Raw genomic sequence first — 23,597 nt, 5'->3', positions numbered from 1 at the left:
TGCGGACCGTCGCAGCCACATCAATCTGCTGGAGCTCCGGGCCGTTTATAATGCGTGGTGGATTTTCGTTCTTGGTTGCAAGATTGCGGGGCCCTGGTGCGTCCCGACATCCCGGTGGCGATGTACTGTGACCAAGCCAGGGTATACAGGTTCCCTGTTACTTTGCAGGGAAGCCCTTCGTCATTGGCAGGGGGCGTTACACCACTACTTCTTTCTTCAGGCGGTGTATTTCTGGGGCGAGTAGCATTGTCTGGTGGACACGTTGAGTCACCCTTTTCGGCCGTATGAATAGTCGCTCCATTCTCAGACTCTGCGGCATGTGGTTGTTCGGTGGGGAACCCCACAGGTAGTTCTGTTCGCTTCGCCCCTCACTCACTGGTTGCTTCGATATTGCTCGAGGATGTTCTCCCGGGTTCGCATCGATGTGGAGGCTTTCCTTCTCGATTATATGGGCAGGTCCCTCTATGCGTTCCCTCCCTTTACTCTGATTCTCAGATCTTTGATGCACCTCCTGTCGGGCTGCGCCACCATGTTCTTGCTGGCTCCTCTGTGGCCCTGACAGCTATGGTTCTCCCTGCTCCTTCAGCGTGTCAGGGAGCCTCTGCTTCTACCTATGTTCCCTTCTCTGCTGTCTCAGTGTTGAGGTTTCTGTTGCCTCCCAATCTGCAGTCTCTACACTTATCAGCTTGGTTCCTCACAACGTGCCTCCCTCCTTCTGTTTCTCTCAGTCGGTGAGGATATTCTCGAGGCTTCTCGTATGGGCTCCATTCGGCAATGCTTTTCCCAGAAATGCTCCTGCTTTGCTGCGTGGTGTGCTGAGCACTGCATGGATCCACTCTCTGCCTCCTTGCCTTCAGTGCTGGATTATCTGTTCCACTTGTCTTGGTCTGGTCTCAAATCGACATCTATCCGAGTCCACCTTTGTGCAATTGCTGCCTTTCTTCGGCCGCTGAATGGGAAGCTGCTCTCCGTCCATCCGACGGTTTCCCGCTTTCTGAAGGGTCTCTTCAAGGTTCATCCTCCGCTCAAGCCCCCTCCGGTGGTTTGGGATCTTAGGGTGGTCCTGGCTCAATTGGTGAAACCTCCGTTTGAACCCATTGATAGCGCTCTTTTGATCTGTTTCACCTGGCGGGTGGTATTCCTGGTTGGTCTCACGTCTGTTCGTAGAGTCCGTGAGCTGCAACCTCTGGTTGCGGACCCGTCTTCTGCTGTTTTTTGTCAGGACACAGTGGTCCTGCGTACTCATTCCAAGTTCTTGCCAAAGAAGGGTTCGGACTTTCATCTCAATCGTTCCATTGCTCTTCCGGTCTTTTTTCCGAAGCCCCACTCTCATCCTGGCGTGGTGGCGCTTCATACGATTGACTGTAAGAGGGCGTTGGCTTTTTATCTTCAACGCACTCAGTCTCATCGGACGGTTCCTCAATTGTTTTTGTCCTTCGGCCCTACGCGGGTGGGAAGCCCAGTTTCCCAGCGCACCTCATCCAACTGGTTGGCTGCTGGTATTTCTTTTTGCTATGCTCAGGCTGGTGTCGCGCTGCATGGTCGAGTCCCGGGACATAGAGTCCGAGCGATGGCGGCTTCTGTAGCTTTCCTCAGGTCAACGCCTATCGAGGAGATTTGCAAGGCTGCCACTTGGTCTTCGGTTCATTCTTTCACCTCCCACTACTGTCTGGATACTCTGTCCAGGAGCGACGACCGGTTTGGCCAGTCGGTTTTGTGTAATCTGTTTTCTTGAATTGCCAACTTCCCTCCGTCCCTTTTTGGTTAGCTTGGAGGTCACCCACATGTGAGAATATGCTGCCTGCTTGTCCTGGGATAAAGCACAGTTACTTACCGTAACAGGTGTTATCCAGGGACAGCAGGCAGATATTCTCACAACCCGCCCGCCTCCCCAAGGTTGGCTTCTTTGCTAGCTATCTAAACTGAAGACCATGAGGAGGGGATGCGCCCTCTAGTGGATCAGGAAGGCACATACATGCGTGGTGCAGCACTAGCAAACTTGAAATCTTCAATCAAGTTTGCTTGAAAAGCTGTCCGCATCGGGGCTCCGTGGATGACGTCACCCACATGTGAGAATATCTGCCTGCTGTCCCTGGATAACACCTGTTATGGTAAGTAACTGTGCTGTATGTTCTTTGGTTTCTTGACGATCAGACCAAATGCCTACTTGACAGATTGTACAGAGTTTTCAGATTGAGTCTGAGATTTCCAGTTTCATGGAAGAGGTTGCAGAGAATGTTGAGGAGCGGCTGGTTGTTTGGATGGTCCATTGCCTCCTGTTGACAGAACAAGAGTGTTTGGATGGATAAATTGTTTCCCAATTTGGCCATATGGATCTAAGGCCCTCTTTTACTAAGGTGCACTAAGCGTTTTAGGACGCAAAATCAACACATGCGCTAACGAATCCATAGGATAATATGCACGCATTAGGGTTTAGTGGGTACTAATATTTAACGCGCGCTAAAGAGCATAGCGCACCTTAGTAAAAGAGGGGGTAAGTGTGCACTGAACTTCTGTGCATCTTTGCTGGTCTGGTTAGGAAATCAGGACTTGCATAATTGCACCTGGTGATGTGGTAAACAGATTGCTGTGGAACAAGGTTTTCCTATCTCTATTGAAGATGGCCCTTCTGATGCCCATTTTAAAGAGCCAATCATTAGTCCCATCTCAGGTTGAGATTTAATGGTCTATCTCTAACCTTCTGTTTCTTGGTAAGATTACTGAAAAGTCAGGGTTCATCCACTGTTGAATTTTCTAGAGACCAGTCAGTAGGCTAGAGTATAAGAAAGCTGGGCTTGCCACCTTCATAGCAATGACACATTATTAGCGGCCATATTGGATTATATATATCAAATACTGGATACCAAGAAGTAGAGTATTGGACACTTCAAGCTAGGGGTTCTTAATGTAGTATCTCCCTAAGATGGTATTGTTGATGGGCTATTGCAGGTTTAATTCTATTTGTGAGGCAGAATTCACATGGTGATAGTAAAGAATATGTTGCCTTGAGCTTGACGCTTTGTTTAGTGTGTGCCTTAGGGATTGATTTTGTCTTTGTTTGCTCAGCCTTGCAGTCTGTTTAGCCATATGTAAGGCTGGGCTGCCTTTACTTTTTGTATAATGCTGATTTTGCAGGTGCTGATTCCAGTGCCTCATGATTTTGACCTGATGGACTTAGTTTTGTGGGAGCAAATGGGTTATGTTATGCTATTGGTTTTACTTTGTGGTTGAAACTGAATGTTGCAAGGACTGAGTTGTCATGGCTATCTGACCAGGTGAGGAAGTTTTGTGGTCCCCCCCTCCCCCTTACTGGGGAATGGATTTGAGTTGACTGTTAAGAGGCATTGGCATGAGTTTGGGGTTTGTTTAAATTTGAGTTTGCAGTTGAGGGATAATATCTTGAGTGGTGTAGGCGTCTTCTTGGTTCTGTGACATTTCTATCGGTTATTGCTGTATCTCTCTGCAAAATCTGGTACTGGTTTTGAGTGCACTAATAATGCAAAGTTTGATAGTTATACAGTAGCTGTTTTTATGGAACTCTCCAGAATTTGACAGCAAAATTAATTAAACAGCTTAAAAATTTGGACCATTTCTCTGCCTTTGAGCTGGTTTCATTGGCTACATGTTAAATTGTGCATCCACTGCAAGATTCTTAGGGCTCCTTTTACAAAGGTGCGCTAGGGCCTTAACGTACGCAATAGCACACATTAAATTCCCGAGCGCTAGCCACTACCGCCTCCTTTTCAGGAGGCGGGTAGATTTTTGGCTACCGTGCGCTATAGTGTGGTAATTTTGTGCGTGCGCTAAAAACCCTAGCGCACCTTCATAAAAGGAGCCCTTAATCTTGGTATTCAAAATGCTGAATTGCCTTCTGACAGACAGGTTGACAGGACAGTAACATTTCTAGATAGAAAAATTTGGGGTGGCAGCAGAGAAGCAAGCTAGGCATGGAGGGAGAGTAGACCAAACAAGCATTTATGAACTTCATACCCCTTTTAAATTAATAATATAAGACACCCTCTGTGTATAAACGAACCTTCCCTCTCCATCCAGTTTCTGCTACCTGATAAGACTGCTGTTAAAATTCCCCACATAGAATTAGGAACTTGCAGCCGAGGGAACAATCCAATCCAATGCAACTTCTTATATCCTGCAATTTTCAACAGTGAATCATTGCAATTTACAGCAAGATGGGTTACATTTGTGATAAAGTGAGAAGCGAGATTAATAGTGCCAGATTAGTTTAAGTGATAGCAATCTGTGAGATGAAGAGGGCTGGGAAAAAGTTGTCTACTGGGGAAGAGATATGTTTTCAGTCTTTTCCTGAACAGGCAATGTGTAGGTAGTCATAGTAGATAGGCAGATAGACTGTTCCAGATATGTGATCCTAGGAACTTGTAGGTGGAGTTGAACATCCTCTTCTGGATAATATATATATAATCTAAGTATAAAATGATAAATTTATCATATATTTTAAGTTTTTATTTTCAAGTTGGAGTTGATACATTTTTACTCCACAACCCTGTTTTGTACACTACATAGAGTGGCTTTGAATCATGTGGTATAGAAATGTATGTATGTATGTAAATAAAATTCCTGTCAGGAAATCTCAAAAATTTGTCAGATTCTTTAATGTGAACTTGCTTTTCAAATGTTTGCTCAAGTTTCATCTCAAACAATTCTTTAAAAAATGGAAAAATCTAGACTTTCTCTTCATTTTGATTTTGATGTTTATGTGCTTTTTTTTTTAGTTTGGAGATCACCCTAAAGCTCCTTCTGCATTTGCAGCAATATATGCCAAAGGAGGTATTCCTTGCAGGTAATTGGATATTTAAAGTAAAAATCTTTTTACACAAGAGTTTTGGGTCTTGTAGCACAGTAGGTTAGATTAAAAGGTCATAGTAAAAATGTTTATGGGTCAGTGAATTCTGTACAGTCTACAAAGTAAACCAGGGGAATATTAAAAATCATTATATTTGTACTCTGTCTTGTAGCTGTGACTTCCCAACACCTAGATACCATTATTTGAATGTGCAGATTAGCATATTTTCCTATATTGCTGTGTCCATCAATATGCCTTTTTTTCCCTCTAAAACTATTCATTTTGCATTTGATTTAATGTTGTTGATTTTTGAAACCTATTGGACAGTTGATGAGAATGCAGTTAGATTAGATTGCAGCCAATTTCTTTCAGGAAAATAATTCTTATATTTAGTCCTTGATTGAGTATTTTCCGGGCTTCTAAGAACACTTAAACCTAGCTCGATTGGAATGATTCTGTAAACTATTATCAGACTAAAGCATGTCGCACAATCTTAACAGAAAGAATTATTGGAATTTGATGCCAGAAAACACCTGGTGCTGTCCTGCTGATGCTCCACTACAAGCCCAGCCCTCTCCCCCAATCTAGCCAGGTGCCCATGGCTCCCTATATCTTCTTGATAAAACTCAGCAGCAGTTAGAAAGGAATAAGGTATACAAGACCTAAAAGAACTCCCAAGTTACAAATTTCAGTAGCTTAACTATAAATCTGTCATCCTTTTAGACTGTGGGGTTTATTTTCAAAAGAGATAAACATCCCAAATATGGCATAAAGTGGCATTTGGATATTTTGTTGCTAAAATGTTCAAATTGCTATTTTTGAAACACATTTTTTTGACAGTTTTCTATTCTGGTTGGCTGCAGTGTGTCTAAGCCTCAAGAGGGCATGTTTGGGTATATTCTGGTCAGGAATTATGATTTGGATGTTTTTCTGCAATAATGGAACATTGCAGGAAACATCCAGGGCAAACATTGGACGTTTGGGGCTAGACTTTGTCAATAACGAATAATAGCCAAAAAGATAGCCAAATTGATCAGATGACCACTGTAGGTATGAAGGCTTGACCACCTCTTAATATAGAAACATCTTTTCCACAGAATGGAAAATAATAAAACTAGAGGGCATGAATTGAAATTGCGGGGTGGTAAAAGAATAATGTTAGGAAATTCTTTTTCACGGGTGGTGGATGCCTGAATGGCCTCCCGAGGGAGATGGTAGAGATAACTGTTTTGGAATGCAAAAATGCAAGGGATGAACACAGAGAATCTCTAATTAGAAAATAAATTGTATAAAAGAAACTAAGGCCAGTACTGGGCAGTCTTGCACAGTCTGTGACCTGTATATGACGATTTGGTTTAGGATGGGATGTGGAGGGCTTTAATGGAAGCTCCAGTGATTTGGAACTTGAGGACAGTGCTGGGCAGACTTTATGGTCTATATCCTGCAAATGACAGGATGGTTAGGATATGCTGGAGTGAGCTTCTATGGCAAATTTGGTAGTGGGAATCTAAAGACAGTAGTGGTGACTTTTAAGGTCCATGGCTCAGAAATGTTAAAGAAAAAAAAGACAATTTAATAATGAATGTATAATGCATATGACTTGAGCAGGCTGGATGGACCATTCAGGTCTTTATTTGCTGTCATTTACTATGTTGCTATGTATATAGCAAACCTCCATTTTATTAATCGGATAATCCAATGGTCGCATTGGAAATAAATCTGTAAAGTATGTGCTAAAATTTACATGTAAATTAATGCATAAATCATTAGAATAATGGTATTTGTTCCAAAATTTTGCATAAGTTTGAGTTAGTAAATATGTGCATATCTTAAATAGCATCTATTTTATAGGTAGGTGTACACAGATGGAGCATGGATGGTACTCATATTTATCCCAGGACAAGCAGGCAGCATATTCTCACATGTGGGTGACGTCATCCACGGAGCCCCGATGCGGACAGCTTTTCAAGCAAACTTGATTGAAGATTTCAAGTTTGCTAGTGCTGCACCACGCATGTGTGTGCCTTCCTGATCCACTAGAGGGCGCATCCCCTCCTCATGGTCTTCAGTTCTTAGTTTTCCGCGGAGCCAGAAAGCCCTGTCTCTCTTCTCTGCGTTCTTCTAAGTGCCTTTCTAGCACCGCGGCTTCTTTATTTTGTTAGGGAGTCGCTGTGCGGTTGTTGATTGATCGTGTATTTCTTTGTTTCAAAAAAAGAACTTTTTATTGTGTTTCTGCTGGTTCCACCGGCAGGCCCTTCTTGGGCCTCAGCCATGCGGTTAGGCCTCATTTGACTGCAGCTGTATTTTCTTCTTCCCTGGCCTCTCTCTTGGCTCACCTCGTGTGAGAAGGATGGCCGGGACCCTTTTTCCTTCGTTGAAATCGGACTGAGTAGCTTCGATCCCCGGTAAGTCTTCTTTCTTTCTTTCTGTTCTTCTAGCTGCGTTACCTCGGTAATGCCACCGGCTGAGTCTCAGGCATTCCAGGCATCGAGTGCAGTCGTGCCCGCCTCTACGAAACCTTCGAAGCATGCCTCCTTTCATGGGAATACTCATCTCGAGGTTGCCCTTTATGGAGCGCACTGCTGCACCTTTATTACCAGTTTCATTGGTACGGTGCCGACTTCTGAACCTCGATGTGCCTCGACGTCGACTGGAGCTTCGTGCCTTGACGTTGACTGGGGCTTCGTGCCTCGACGTCGACTGGGGCTTCGTGCCTCGACGTCGACTGGGGCTTCGTGCCTCGACCTCGACTGGGGTTTGGTGCCTCGACGTCGACTCCGGCTTTGTGCCTCGACGTCGACTCCGGCTTTGTGCCTCGACGTCGATTGAGACTTTGTGCCTCGACGTCGATTGAGGCTTTGTGCCTCGACCTCGTTTGAGGCTTTGTACCTCGACGTCGACTGCGGCTTGGTGCCTTGACGTCGACTGTGGCTTGGTGCCTCACTGCTGCTTGAGGCCTTGTGCCTCGACGTAGGATGCGGCTTGGTGCCTTGACGTCGTCTAAGGCTTTGTGCTTCGACTTTCTGCCTCGATGTCGACTGGGGCTTGGTGTCTCGATGTCGACTGAGGCTGGGTGTCTCGACGTCGACGGATGCTTTGTACCTTCGACGTCGGCTGCGGCTGTGTGCTCCGCGTCACTTGACGCTTGTGCTTCGACGTCGCCTGAGGCTTGTGCCTCGACGTCGACTGAGGCTGGGGGCCTCATTGTCGGCTGGAGCTCTGTGCCTCGTCGTTGCCGAGGCTTCGTGTCTCGCCGTCGACTGGAGCTTTTGACTTGACGTCGCTTGGGGCTTTGTGCCCTTTGGTTGGCTGTGGCCTTGTGTCTCGATGTCGACTGTGGCTTGGTGCCGCAACGTCGCTGGGGGCTTTATACCTCGGCAGCGGCTGAGGCTTTGGGCCTCGGCGTCGACTGCGGGTTTGCGCCCCGTTATCGACGGGGGCTTAGTGCCTCGACGTCGTCTGGGGCTCTGTGCCTCGGCGTCTTCGGCTCCTGTTCGAAAGGGTTCCCCGCTTTCTCTTCGGTTCATTCCGGGCAACCGTGACGGAATCTTGTAGTATGGATTTTGGTTTCCTGGAGGAGACTCTCGCCTCGCTCCGGCTCTATTGCTCCTGCCATGCGTCCTCTCGCTTGGCGCAGAGTGTGGCTGAGGATCCGAACCTCCAGGATCGTTTCGCCACTTTTACTTGCGTGAGTTCTGCGCTTCTTGAGGCCTCTCTTGCGGTGGCCACTAACCGCCTCTCAGAACGCGACCGGTCCTTCGCCTATCGGGACGCCTTCAGCTGCATCCCGTCTGCCTTGGTGGTTTGAACTCCTTCTCCGGAGGTGCCCTCCGGATACCTTTCTTGTGTTATCTCGGCCTCCTTCGCAGCAGCCGCAATAGCTGCAGCAGCGCCGGGTTATGGTCCAGCCGCCGGCTTCGGCGACTCCTGGCTGTCTTTTTGACTATTCCCGCATAGCCTCCGGGCTGCTCTCCTTCTGGGGATTCCTCCCCTCCCTTCGGGAGGGGTGTCTCCGTGTCTACGCACCGGGAGTATAGCCTCGCTTCTGTCGGTTGGGCATTCCCATCCTCCCATCTGCGTCTGGTCCTGGCCCTTCGTGACCTGCACTAGTTTCTAGTCTGGGAGTGGTTCAGACTCTGCCCGCCCCAGTCTCGGGAGTCCGTCGGGGCGGACCTGGACCCAGTTTGTCTGCGCTCCTTCTTGTCTCGGCCTCAGGGGGAGGCCCTTGTTTGTTTATGCCGGAAGGTGGCCCCTCTGTCCTCGGTCCGCCTCCGGTCTTTTCTGCCTCTGCAGGCCGCCTGTCTGCGCTTGATTCAGCTGGTGTCTCCGCGGTCTTCGGCCTCGGCCGAGCTGATGCTGATCCTTTTGGGATCATGGGTCTCCACGGTTCATGTCCCGATGTTCGCCTGGTTTCATATTCGTGTTCCCCGCTGGACCCGAGCATCTCAGTGATGGCAGGATCGGGATCCCGCTTCCCAGCACATTGTGGTGCCTCCCTCCTTGACACGCTTGTTTCGTTGGTGGGCCACCTCTTCGTATCCCTGCATCAGAAGGTTCTGCCGATGGACTCCTCGGCATAGGCTTAGGGGTGCACCTCGACGGCCTTCGGACTCAGGGTCTTTGGTTGGGTGCTGACCGTCGCAGCCGCATCAATCTGCTGGAGCTCTGGGCCATTTATAATGCCGTGGTGGATTTTCGTTATTGGTTGCAAGATTGCGGGATCCTGGTGCGTCCCGACATCCCGGTGGCGATGTATTCTGTGACCAATCCAGGGTGTACAGGTTCCCGCTTACTTTGCAGGGAAGCCCTTCGTCATTGGCAGGGGGGTGTTACACCACTACTTCTTTCTTCGGGCGGTGTATTTCCGGGGCGAGCAGTATTGTCTGGTGGACACGTTGAGTCGCCCTTCTCGGCCGCATGAATGGTCGCTCCATTCTCAGACTCTGCGGCATGTGGTTGTTCGGTGGGGAACCGAACAGGTAGTTCTGTTTGCTTCACCCCTCACTCACTGGTTGCCTCGATATTGCTCGAGGATGTTCTCCTAGGTTCGCATCGAGGTGGATGCTTTCCTTCTCGATTGGATGGGCAGGTTCCTCTATGCGTTCCCTCCCTTTACTCTGATTCTCAGATCTTTGATGCACCTCCTGTCGGGCTGCGCCACCATGCTCTTGCTGGCTCCTCTGTGGCCCTAACAGCTGTGGTTCTCCCTGCTCCTTCAGCGTGTCAGGGAGCCTCTGCTTCTACCTATGTTCCCTTCTCTGCTGTCTCAGTGTTGAGGTTTCTGTTGCCTCCCAATCTGCAGTCTCTACACTTATCAGCTTGGTTCCTCGCAAAGTGCCTCCCTCCTTCTGTTTCTCTCAGTCGGTGGGGATACTCTTGAGGCTTCTCGTATGGGCTCCACTCGGCAATGCTTTTCCCAGAAATGCTCCTGATTTGCTGCGTGGTGTGCTGAGCACTGCATGGATCCACTCTCTGCCTCCTTGCCTTCAGTGCTGGATTATCTGTTCCGCTTGTCTCGGTCTGGTCTCAAATCGACATCTATCCGAGTCCACCTCTGTGCGATTGCTGCCTTTCCTCGGCCGCTGGATGGGAAGCTGCTCTCCGTCCATCCGACGGTTTCCCGCTTTCTGAAGGGTCTCTTTAATGTTCATCCTCCGCTCAAGCCCCCTCTGGTGGTTTGGGATCTTAGGGTGGTCCAGGCTCAATTGGTGAAACCTCCGTTTGAACCCATTGATAACGCTCTTTTGATCTGTTTCACCTGGTGGGTGGTATTCCTGGTTGGCATCTGTTCCTAGAGTCCGTGAGCTGCAACCTCTTGTTGCGGACCCGTCTTCTGCTGTATTTTATCAGGACACAGTGGTCCTGCGTACTCATTCCAAGTTCTTGCCCAAGAAGGTTTCGGACTTTCATCTCAATCGTTCCATTGTTCTTCCGGTCTTTTTCCGAAGCTCCACTCTCATCCTGGCGTGGTGGCGCTTCATACGATTGACTGTAAGAGGGCGTTGGCTTTTTATCTTCAACGCACTCAGTCTCATCGGACGGTTCCTCAATTGTTTTTGTCCTTCGACCCTACTCGGGTGGGACGCCTTGTTTCCCAGCGCACCTCATCCAACTGGTTGGCTGCTGGTATTTCCTTTTGCTACGCTCAGGCTGGTCTCTCGCTGCATGGTCGAGTCCCGGGACATAGAGTCCGAGCGACGGCGGCTTCTGTAGCTTTCCTCAGGTCAACGCCTATCGAGGAGATTTGCAAGGCTGCCACTTGGTCTTCGGTTCATTCTTTCACCTCCCACTACTGTCTGGATACTCTGTCCAGGAGCGACGGCCGGTTTGGCCAGTCGGTTTTGCGTAATCTGTTTTCTTGAATTGCCAACTTCCCTCCGTCCCTTTTTGGTTAGCTTGGAGGTCACCCACATGTGAGAATATGCTGCCTGCTTGTCCTGGGATAAAGCACAGTTACTTACCGTAACAGATGTTATCCAGGGACAGCAGGCAGATATTCTCACAACCCGCCCGCCTCCCCAAGGTTGGCTTCTTTGCTAGCTATCTAAACTGAAGACCATGAGGAGGGGGTGCGCCCTCTAGTGGATCAGGAAGGCACACACATGCGTGGTGCAGCACTAGCAAACTTGAAATCTTCAATCAAGTTTGCTTGAAAAGCTATCCGCATCGGGGCTCCGTGGATGACGTCACCCACATGTGAGAATATCTGCCTGCTGTCCCTGGATAACACCTGTTACGGTAAGTAACTGTGCTTTACACTGGCACTACAAACTTTGTGGTTGGCTTAAGTGCTCACACCTAAAATTACTTATATACATACATACATACATTATATACATACATACATTATACACATACATACATACATACACCAAAACTAAGCAATCAATCAATTGCTATATTTTACTGCTACTATTCATTCGGTCATGTCCGACTCTTGGATACCCTATAGACCATTCCTCGCCATGCTCACTGTTTTCCACGGCTTCTTTCAATTACTTGATGTTCATTCCTTTGTCATTTTTTATGGTATCCAGCCAATGGGCCTTTGGTCTCCTCTGCTTCCTTTTACCAGTGACCATTCCGAGTAGTACCTCCTTTTCTAGTGAACTCACCCTCATCACATGTCCAGAATAGATCAGTTTCTGTTTGGTAATCTTGCCTTCCAGGGACAACTCTGGATTTATATGATCGAACATTTTTGTTGGTGATCCTAACTGTCCATGGGATTCGTTGAAGTCTTCTCCAGTACCACAGCTCGAAGGTATTAATTTTTCTTCTATCTGCTTTTGTGAGTGTCCATATCTCGCAGCCATATGTTGTGATTGGGAACACAATGGCAGTGATCAGTCTTCGTTTGATGGTGACTGAGGCTTCCTTGCACTTCCATATTTGGTCCATGCTCACAAAAGCTGCACGCTCCAGTGGTTATTGATACTTGATCTCTGCTGTCGAACCGCCACTGTGATTAATGAGGGACCCAAGGAAAATGAAGCTTCTCAACCAGTTCTATTTCTCCATTGTTGATCTTTATGTGGACTTTCTTGTTAGTGGTAGTCATGATTTTAATGGACTTGATGTTCAGGTAAAGTCCCATCTTCTTGCTTTCTTCTTTCAGCTTCAGGATCAACTTCTTGAGGTCCTTCTCACTCTCTGCCAGGAAGGTAATATCATCTGCGTATCTCAGATTGCTGATGGTTCGTCCACCTATTTTTACCCCAACACTTTAATCATCTAAATTCAGCTTCCTCATGTTTACTTCTGCATAGAGGTTGAAAAGAAAAGGAGAGAGGATGCATCCTTGTCTTGTACCCTTTTTGATTTTGAACCATTCTGAATCTCCATAACTGTTTCACAGTGTAGCTTCTTGATCGTAGTAGAGCGATCTGATTAACCTAATCAGGTGCTCTTGGTGCTTTCCAAAGCTTGTCATGCTTAACATAGTCAAAAGCCTTGGTATAATCAATGAAGCATAGGTAGAGCTTCTGGTGCTCCCTCACCTTTTCTATGATCCACCTCAAGTTTGCGATGTGATCAAAATCCAGCTTGGGTATCAGGAAGTTCTCGATCAAGAATGCCCAAACGCCTTTGGATGATTTTTATAAGCACCTTGCTGGTGTGGGGGATCAGGGTGATTGTTCTATAGTTGGTATAGTCCCTGGCATTGCCTTTCTTCAGCAGTGAAATAAAAACTGGTCTTTTCCAGTCTTTTGGCCATGTGCAGATCCTCTGGCATTGTGCAATCAATGTGGCTCTTAGTACTGGTTTGAGCAGCTCTGCAGGTATTACCTCAATGCCAGGTGCTTTGCTTTATTGACAACTGCCTCAGCGCCCAATCCACTTCACTTTCCAATAGGTTTGGTTCTGCTTCCTCTTGACCCCCAAGCTCTTCAGGGTAGTAGTCAGTCTTACAGTTGTGTCAAAGGCAGATGAGAGATCCAGCAAAACTATAATAGAATTTTTTAAAGCATTTAAACCTCTTCTGAGATCATCTTTCAGAGCAACCAAACTGATCGTATTCTCTGCTCCATGTTTTGAGTAAAAACCCACTTGGTAGGGAAGTAATATTGGAAATAATCAGCCCAGCCCATGGCAATCAGTGCTGATAGCTGTGAGCCAGAGTTAAGCCCAGATGTTCCAATGCCAGGTCATATCCAGGATCTGCCATTGAATATCTGGATTTATGCGGTCACCCAGAGGTTAACTGGACACTAGCTGATATAAAGACCAGTGTCCAATTAGCTTAGCTGTTAAAGTTAGGAAAACCTTTTTTGCTGTCCTGACTTTACTGAGTTAGGATTCCTTTTAATAACAAGCTGCCGCAGAAATGCATTAGAGTGTTGTGGTATTTTGCTTGCTTGTGCATACTAACCTATACATTACTGATTTTTTTTTTTAAATATTGTTGGGTGAAACACAGGAGTGAAAGCATTAATCAGCCATTAAGACCTGTTAATTGGTTAATACTAGTTAATGCAGGAGCACGTATAGCCTCCCAGAGAGGAGGAGGTATCCTACGTTAGCTCTGTTCAGGTACTGCTTGCTAATGATAACACTACTACTACTATTACTACTTATCATTTCTACAGTGATACTAGATATAAGGAGCACTGTATAAAAACATGTATGAGATGGACCCTGCTCAACAGAACTTACATTCTGTTCAAGACCCACAAACATGACAAGTAAGGCATTAGGCCGGGAGTTATCTATTGTGGGAATGATTAAAACAGACATGGATGCTGAACAGGTGAAGAGGGGTAAGAGTTAAAAGCAGCCTCAAAAAGTTGGGCTTAGGAGAGGCATTGATCCTGTTGGGAGGGAGGGAGGGGGCGCAGCACTATTTAGGTGTGGCTGGTTTTAGTTTTGGCTGTAACACAGTGATGAAATTAGGTCACAGGTTTAGTTTCGGCCGAAACTGAAAAAATGGTTTTGGTCATCCTCTACTTTGGGCTATACTCTTGTAATAACACAGAACTGCTTTGGCCTTCTATTTTGTAGTAGTTTAAATGGCAACATTCCTATATAGCAGGCATGTCCAACTTCGAACAGGTCGTGATCTACTTTTTCCGGCCAAAAGTGCCGGTGATCTATGACCATGAAAATTAAGTTTCAAATTAGTTTCAAATTAAATTTTAACCCAATAAAGTTGGAGAATTCCCTCCCCACATTTAATGAACCTTCTGTCATTTACTTGAATGTGATCAGCTGTTAAGCAAATTAAGCAAAAACAAAACAGAGAGACAAAGATCCAGTAAGAACTGTGAGGGGAAATGGAAAGTACAATTTTTCTTAGTTTTATTGAGTAATAACTTTCTTTAACTGTCTTAATAACTTTCTTTAACTTTTATTGAGTAATTTGTGTTAAATTTAGGTCGAATATTAATCCAGGCTGATCTTGCACAATCTTTAATATTTCGCTGCTTATTAGTGAGATGTCTGAGCCTGCATTTCATCCACCAGCTTTTTGAAGTTGGGTGAATATTGCATGAGGGCCAGTCTCAAGGAATCCTGGAGATGTTCATCTGTCATGTTGGAATGTTGCGTAGTACTCTGTCATTTTTAGATGGGAAAACGCAGATTCACACAAATAAGTTGAACCGAAACAGGAGTGTACAGGCACTAGCTTCCAAAATGATTCTTGCTCAGCATGGGTCTTGAGAAAAATGTCATTTTTAAGGGTTAATATTTCGTTTTCAAGAGCTGGCTTGTAAAATGAGTAATTTTTACTGATAGCAGCTGCAGTTTCTTTAATGACAAGTACTCCACAACTGTTCCAATTTTTTGGAAGTCAGAGAATCTATTTTCGAGTTCCTGGATAACAAAACAGATTTCTGTCACATACTTCTTGTTCTGAAAAACAAAATTTGGATATTGTCCCAGATGGTCCTGCGTATTAGGAAAATGATCAAAAGTGTTGTTTGCAAGGTCAGTCATCGTTAGCTCAAATTTGCTCTTGTAGGATGAAACTGTAGTCATCATCTCACCAATGCATTTGTTTTTATTTTGTAGTTCAAGGTTCATATCACTTAGTTCGCCTGTAAAGTCAGTGAGAAATTCCAGATCACATAACCACTCCTCATCTTCCAACTCAGCTTGGTCATCTCCCCTCTCCTTCAAAAAACTTCTTATTTCATTCAGCAAATCGCAAAATCTTTGCAGAAATTTGTGCCTACTTAGCCACCTTACATCTGTGTGCAAAATGATTTCCGCTGCCCCTTCAACAAGAGTAAGATTGAAAGGCCGTCTTTGAAGTGATCTTCCAGAAACTGAATTTACAGTTTTGAAAGCGATGTCCATGACAGTCTTTATATTGAGTCTCTTACTTGCCAAAACTTGCCAAAACTTACTTGCCAAAACTTAACCTCACTTGTCATTGCTCTTGCTCCATCAGTAGTGATGGAAAAAAGCCTATACAATGGAAGATTACACTTTGTCACAAAAGAATGGAAAGAACTGAATATTTCCTGACTGGTAGTTCTCCCTTTTAAAGAAATAAGAACCTTACTGGGTCAGACCAATGGTCAATCAAGCCCAGTAGCCCGTTCTCATGGAAACCAATCCAGGTCACTAGTACCTGGCCAAAACCCAAGGTGTAGCAATATTCCATGCTACCAATACAGGGCAAGCAGTGGCTTCCCCATGCCTTTCTCAATAACAGACTATGGACTTTTCCTCCAGGAACTTGTCCAAACCTTTCTTAAAACCAGCTACACTATCTGCTCTTGCAACATCCTCTGGCAACGCGTTCCAGAGCTTAACTATTCTCTGAGCGAAAAAAAACTTCCTCTTATTGGTTTTAAGAGTATTTTCCTGTAACTTCGAGTGTCCCCTAGTCTTTGTAATTTTTGATGGAGTGAAAAATCGATCCACTTATACCTGTTCTACTCCACTCAGGATTTTGTAGACTTCAATCATATCTACCCTCGGCCATCTCTTTTCCAAGCTGAAGAGCCCTAACCATTTAGTCTTTCCTCATACGAGAGGAGTTCCATCCCCTTTGCCATCTTGGTTGCTCTTCTTTGAACCTTTTCTAGCGCCACTATATCTTTCTTGAGATAAGGAGACCAGAATTGAATGCAGTACTCCAAATGAGGTTGCACCATGGAGCGATACAGGGGCATTATGATAGTCTGATTAACCATCCCTTTTTTAATAATTCCCAGCATCCTGTTTGCTTTTTTGGCCACCGCTGCACATTAGATGGAAGGTTTCATCGTATTGTCTACAATGATACCCAGATCCTTTTCTTGGGCGCTAACCCCCAAGGTGGACTCTAGCATCCGGTAACTGTGATTCAGGTTATTCTTCCCAATGTGTATCACTTTGTATTTGTCCCCATTAAATTTCATCTGCCACTTGGACGCCCAGTCTTCCAATTTCCTAAGGTCCACCTGCAATTTTTCACAATCCACATGCATTTTAACAACTTTGAACAGTTTTAGTGTCATCTGCAAATTTAATCATCTCACTCATCGTTCCAATTTCCAGATCATTTATAAATAAGTTAAATAGCACCGGTCCCAGTACAGACCCCTGCGGCACTCCACTGTTTACTCTCCTCCATTGAGAAAAATGACCATTTAACCCTACCTTCTGTTTTCTATCCGATAACCAATTCCTAATCCACAACTGAACTCTTTAATTTTCTCAGGAGCCTTTCGTGAGGAACTATCAAAAGCTTTCTGAAAATCTAGATACACTATATCAACCGGCTCACCTTTATCCACATATTCGTTCAGACCTTCAAAGAAGTCAAGAAAATTTGTGAGGCAAGATCTCCCTCAGCTGAACTCCGTCTCATTAAATCATGTTTGTCTACGTGTTACACAATTTCATTTTTTATAATCGTTTCTACAATTTTACCCAGCACCAAAGTGAGGCTTATCGGTCTGTAATTTCCCAGATCTCCCCTGGAGCCCTTTTTAAAAATTGGTGTAACATTGGCCACCCTCCAATCTTCAGGTACTACTGACGATTTTAGTGACAGGTTACAGATCACTAACAGCAGGTCAGCAATCTCCTGTTTGAGTTCTTTTAGTATCCTGGGATGTATACCAACCGGTCCTGGCGATTTATCACTTTTTAACTTGTCGATTTTGCTCAGTACATGTTCCAGATTCACCGAAATTTCTTTCAGTTCCTTCGTATCATCACCCTTGAAAACCATTTCCGGTTCAGGTAGATCTCTTAAATCTTCTTCCATGAAGACCAAAGCAAAGAATTCATTCATTCTTTCCACTATAGCCTTATCCTCCCTGAGCACCCCTTTTGCTCCTTGGTCATCCAACGGTCCCACAGATTCCCTCACAGGTTTTCCGCTTCTGATGTACCTAAAAAAATTGCTATGTGTTTTTGCCTCTCTTGCAAGTTTCTCTTCATATTCTTTCTTAGCTGTCTTTATCAAATCATTCCAAGTACCATATTTTCACGTAGGTAACGCGCACCCGTGTAAAACGCGCACACGGGTATAGCACGCAAAAAACACAAATTTATGTACAGAAATTTTTATATACCGCGCACACCCCTATACTGCGCATGCTGCCCGACTCTCCTTTCGCCCGCCCCGACTCTCCTCTGGCCACCCCGACTCTCCTTTCGCCCGCCCCGACTCTCCTCTCCCCCTTGAAGTCCTGTCCCCACCCTGAAAGCCTGATGCCCCCCCCCGACGTCCGATTCACCTCCCCCCCCGCAGGACCGCTCACACCCCCACCCCGAAGGACCGCTCGCACGCACCCGCACCTCCACCCCAAAGGACCGCTCGCACGCACTCCCAACCGCACCCGCACCCCCACCCTGAAGGACCGCTCGCACCCCCACAGCCTCCCGACCCTCCCCCCATCATGTAGAAGCTCCTACCGATGTCCTACTGCTTCCTCTTGGCCGTCCCGACTCCCCGACACAATCGGGGCAAGAGGGAGCTCAAGCCCTCTTGCCCCAGCCAACCGCGGCACCCCCGACACGATCGGGGCAAGAAGGAGCTCAAGCCCTCTTGCCCCAGCCAACCGCGGCACCCCCGACACGATCGGGGCAAGAGGGAGCTCAAGCCCTCTTGCCTCAGCCAACCGCGGCACCTCCGACACGATCGGGGCAAGAGGGAGCTCAAGCCCTCTTGCCCCAGCCAACCGCGGCACCCCCAACACGATCGGGGCAAGAGGGAGCTCAAGCTCTCTTGCCCCAGCCAACCGCGGCACCCTCGACACGATCGGGGCAAAAGGAAGCCCAAGCCCTCTTGCCCCGCCGACTCCCCAACTCCCCGACAATATCGGGCCAGGAGGGAGCCCAAACCCTCCTGGCCACGGCGACCCTCTACCCCCACCCCGCACTACATTACGAGCAGGAGGGCGGCGGGGCCTTGGGCACATGGTCGGGTTGGGCCCATGTGCCTCAGGCCCCGCCCCCAGGTGGGACCTAAGGCTCCCGGGCCTATTCTGATTGGTCCAGGCGCCTTAGGCCCCACCAGTAGGCGGAGCTTTGGGACGGATGGGCCAATCCGGCCTCATTCCGTTGTTGGCTGCCTGCCGGACAGGCGAGTTTGACTCCCGTCTGTCCAGCCAACTACACAAAGGTACGGGGAAGGGGGGTGGGGGTGTCGTGGGGGTCGGCCAGGGGGGTCGCGGGTCGGCTGGGGGGGGCGGTCGGAGGTTCTTGGGGGGGCGGTCGTTGGGGGGAGGGGGGTTTGCGTCGAGGGCAGGAGGGCCTGGGATCCCTCCTGCCCGTAATGTAGTGCGGGGTGGGGGTAGGGGGTCGCCGTGGCCAGGAGGGTTTGGGCTCCCTCCTGGCCCGAACAACTAGGGGGGGGTCGCCAGGGCCAGGAGGACTTGGGCTCCCTCCTGGCCCGATATAGTTGGGGAGTCGGCGGGGCAAGAGGGCTTGGGCTCCCTTTTGCCACGATCGTGTTGGGGAGTCGGGGGGGCAAGAGGGCTTGAGCTCCCTCTTGCCCCGATCGTGTTGGGTGTCGGGACCGCCAAGAGGAAGCAGTAGGACACCGGTAGGAGCTTCTACATGATGGGGGGGGTCGGGAGGCTGTGGGGGTGCGAGCGGTCCTTCAGGGTGGGGGAGCGGGTGCGGGTGGGAGTGCGTGCGAACGGTCCTGCGGTGGGGTGAATCGGACGTCAGGGGGGGGGAACTATGTTAAAAAAATTTTGTACAACGCGCTCACGCATATAACGTGCAAGGGTATGCGCGGTACATAAAAACCACGTATAACGCGCGCGTTATATGCGAGAAAATACGGTAGTTCTTTTTTAAAACTGGTCTTCAAAAACCAACCATCTCTTATGTCTGTAGATTCATCCAGTTGGAGTGAGAAAGCAACACAATTTGAAACATCCTCCAACAATTGTTCAGTTGTGTCTCCATACATCTTTTCTATTCGCCGCACGATGGTGTTTCTTGACAATTGTACATCTTGAATAACATCTATGATATGTTCTTATTTTTAAATCCTTCAAAAAGGTTATCGGCTGCTTCAAGAAAACAATCTTTTACAAATTCCCCTTCAGTGAAAGGTTTGCATTTCTTTGCAATCAGGTTGCTGACCTTGAAGGATGCTATGGTTGCATTGACCACATGTGACCTTGGCTTCACCATCAAGTGTTGCTGAGTAGCCAATTTTGATTTAAGTTTTTTGAGCTTCAGTTTACGAATTTCACTTTGGGTGGAAAATCAGCATCAAACTTATTGCTAAGCAGAGCCTTATAATGACGTTCCAGATTACCCTTTTTGGGCAAGGATACTGGGGTGTTACAAATTAGACAACACTTGTTTTTCACCATGATGAAGTAATCCATTTCCCATTCATCATGAAATTGGTAGGTTTTGCTCTTCTTTGGAACACTCATCTTCCTTATACTGGGGTGGCTGGATTTAAGAAGGCTAAATCAGTTAAGTTAGTATAAACACTTTTTGAATCTGATCCAAAACTGTCACTGTCCCAAAGTATTAAAGATCAACAGGAACTGAAGACCTCTGGATGATATGCAATACAAGGACTGGAGATGCCAAAATCACACATGCAGTTCTAAAAGTAAAAAATAAGAATTCATCATACTGGCACCAATAATCAAATACCACCAAACAATCATTAAAAAAACTCAAAACACCTGTCCAGGAAACCAGATAAAATCAAATACCGCCAAACAAGTTCAAATACCACCACACAGGATTTAATAAATTCTGCACACAGTGTAGAATCAAAGCAAAGTTAAAATAAAATTTCAGAGGCAAGTAAAAGTTACAGTGGTTGCAACAAGGAAAATCTCATAATTTTAATAAAATATGGGGACCATTGACTACTTACTCTAATGATCAGATGTCTTAAGCACATGATTAGTCTATACTAGCTGATGCCCCGGCGTTGCACGGGTATTTAATTATAGCAATAACACTGTAAATGGATTTAAATAAAGATACTTTATAGTGGTGAATGAAATAATTTTGTTACAGCTTTATAAAAAGTAAAATATTCAAAGTATAATGTGAAATATTTGACAAAATGAATACAATTCAACTAACACAAAAATTGATTATAAACAACATTTTTAGTTTCACCACCAGGAGCAAGAACATATACATTCTTGGGTGAACCCACCCTTCCCACGTGTGCAGGTGGGCCGCGAGACCCCCAGAACATATCACCCCAGGTAGTGAGGGATCTGCATACCAAGTTTCGTTCAAATCGGTCTCACAGCTTCTTACATTTTTTCCATTGACTTGAATGGGTGAAATCTGATTTTCTGTTTGTAGCTCCGCCCACGTGTGCAGGTGGGCCGCGAGACCCCCAGAACATATCACCCCAGGTAGTGAGGGATCTGCATACCAAATTTCGTTCAAATCGGTCCCACAGCTTCTTACATTTTTTTCCATTGACTTGAATGGGTGAAATCTGATTTTCTGTTTGTAGCTCCGCCCACGTGTGCAGGTGGGTCGCGAGACCCCCAGAACATATCACTCCCGGTAGTGAGGGATCTGCATACCAATTTTCGTTCAAATCGGTCCCACAGCTTTTTACATTTTTTCCATTGACTTGAATGGGTGAAATCTGATTTTCTGTTTGTAGCTCCGCCCACGTGTGCATGTGGGCCGCAAGACCCCCAGAACATATCACCCCCCGGTAGTGAGGGATCTGCATACCAATTTTCGTTCAAATCGGTCCCACAGCGTTTTACATTTTTTCCATTGACATGAATGGGTGAAATCCGATTTTCTGTTTGTAGCTCCGCCCACGTGTGCAGGAGGGCCGCGAGACCCCCAGAACATATCACCCCAGGTAGTGAGGGATCTGCATACAAAGTTTCGTTCAAATCAGTCAAGCCGTTTGTGAATTACTGTGAGAATGGCAGCTTTTTACATTTTTTCCATTGACATGAATGGGTGAAATCTGATTTTCAGTTTGTAGCTCCGCCCACGTGTGCAGGAGGGCCGCAAGACCCCCAGAACATATCACCCCAGGTAGTGAGGGATCTGCATACCAAGTTTCGTCCAAATTGGTCACAGTGAGAATGGCAGCTTTTTACATTTTTTCCATTGACATGAATGGGTGAAATCTGATTTTCTGTTTGTAGCTCCGCCCACGTGTGCAGGAGGGCCGCGAGACCCCCAGAACATATCACCCCAGGTAGTGAGGGATCTGCATACAAAGTTTCGTTCAAATTGGTCAAGCCGTTTGTGAATTACTGTGAGAATGGCAGCTTTTTACATTTTTTCCATTGACATGAATGGGTGAAATCTGATTTTCTGTTTGTAGCTCCGCCCACGTGTGCAGGTGGGCCGCGAGACCCCCAGAACATATCATCCCAGGTAGTGAGGGATCTGCATACCAAGTTTCGTTCAAATTGGTCAAGCCGTTTGTGAATTACTGTGAGAATGGCAGCTTTTTACATTTTTTCCATTGACATGAATGGGTGAAATCGGATTTTCTGTTTGTAGCTCCGCCCACGTGTGCAGGGGGGTCGCGAGACCCCAAGAACATATCACCCCAGGTAGTGAGGGATCTGCATACCAAGTTTCGTCCAAATTGGTCACAGTGAGAATGGCAGTTTTTACATTTTTTCCATTGACATGAATGGGTGAAATCTGATGTTCTGTTTGTAGCTCCGCCCACGTGTGCAGGTGGGCCGAGAGACCCCCAGAACATATCACCCCAGGTAGTGAGGGATCAGCATACCAAGTTTAGTTCAAATCGGTCCCACAGCTTTTTACATTTTTCCCATTGACTTGAATGGGTGAAATCTGAAGTTATGTTTGTAGCTCCGCCCACGTGTGCAGTTGAGCCGCGAGACCCCCAGAACATATCATCCCGGGTAGTGAGGGATCCGCATACCAAGTTTCGTTCAAATCGGGCAATCCGGTTTTGCGGAGGCAGTTTTTACATTTTTTCCATTGATATGAATGGGTGAAATCTGATTTTCTGTTTGTAGCTCCGCCCAGGTGTGCAGGTTGGCTGCGATACCCCCAGAACATATCACCCCAGGTAGTGAGGGATCTGCATACCAAGTTTCGTTCAAATCGGGCAAGCCGTTTTTGCGTTGGCAGCTGTTTTACATTTTTTCCATTGACATGAATGGGTGAAATCTGATTTTATGTTTGTAGCTCCGCCCACATGTGCAGGTGGGCCGTGAGACCCCCAGAACATATCACCCCAGGTAGTGAGGGATCGGCATACCAAGTTTCGTTCAAATCGGGCAAGCCGTTTTTGCGTTGGCAGCTCTTTACATTTTTTCCATTGACGTGAATGGATGAAATCCGATTATCTGTTTGTAGCTCCGCCCACGTGTGCAGGTGGGCCGCGAGTCCCCCAGAACATATCATCCCGGGTAGTGAGGGATCTGCATACCAAGTTTCATTCAAATCGGTCAAGCCGTTTTTGCGTGATCGCGGCACATACATACATACATCCGATTTTATATATATAGATTTGGGTTAGGGTGGGAAACAGGTATAATATGGTCATGGAAATATTGATAATATGGGGGGATATTTATTTGTTATATTTATAAGAACATATGTTTGTAATCACAAGTGATTTGGTGAAAATTATCGTATTATTTTTTAAGTACACTTGTAAGAATTAAAAAGGAATAAAAAATTAAAAAAAAAAAAAAAGTTATAGTGGTTTGAACCAATTCAAAGGCAATGCATAGGCAAGTTAGAACAAAATTGGAAAAGCCCACCACGTGTTTGGCCAAAAACATTTAATGAAAGCGAACTATAAAGCGACCAATGACCAGCACACAACACAACTAAAATGGTAAGTATATTTAGGTAAAGCCTG

The 23,597-nt window shown here is 46.4% G+C and overlaps 1 protein-coding gene across 6 annotated transcripts in view; it reads left to right on the top strand.

Annotated features, from left to right (window-relative positions):
• Positions 1–23,597, top strand: part of PACRGL (parkin coregulated like) — a 61,908-nt gene that overhangs the window by 11,515 nt on the left and 26,796 nt on the right. For all 6 annotated transcript variants that reach the window (XM_033948615.1, XM_033948649.1, XM_033948605.1 and 3 more), the window contains exon 3: positions 4,752–4,819. In XM_033948615.1, coding sequence (XP_033804506.1) covers positions 4,752–4,819 — 68 coding nt within the window. The remainder of the gene's footprint in view (positions 1–4,751; positions 4,820–23,597) is intronic.

This window comes from Geotrypetes seraphini, chromosome 1, assembly GCF_902459505.1.
Source record: "Geotrypetes seraphini chromosome 1, aGeoSer1.1, whole genome shotgun sequence".
Taxonomy (NCBI): domain Eukaryota; kingdom Metazoa; phylum Chordata; class Amphibia; order Gymnophiona; family Dermophiidae; genus Geotrypetes; species Geotrypetes seraphini.
Note: the sequence above shows the minus strand (reverse complement) of the source record. Positions and strands in the feature narration are given on the sequence as shown.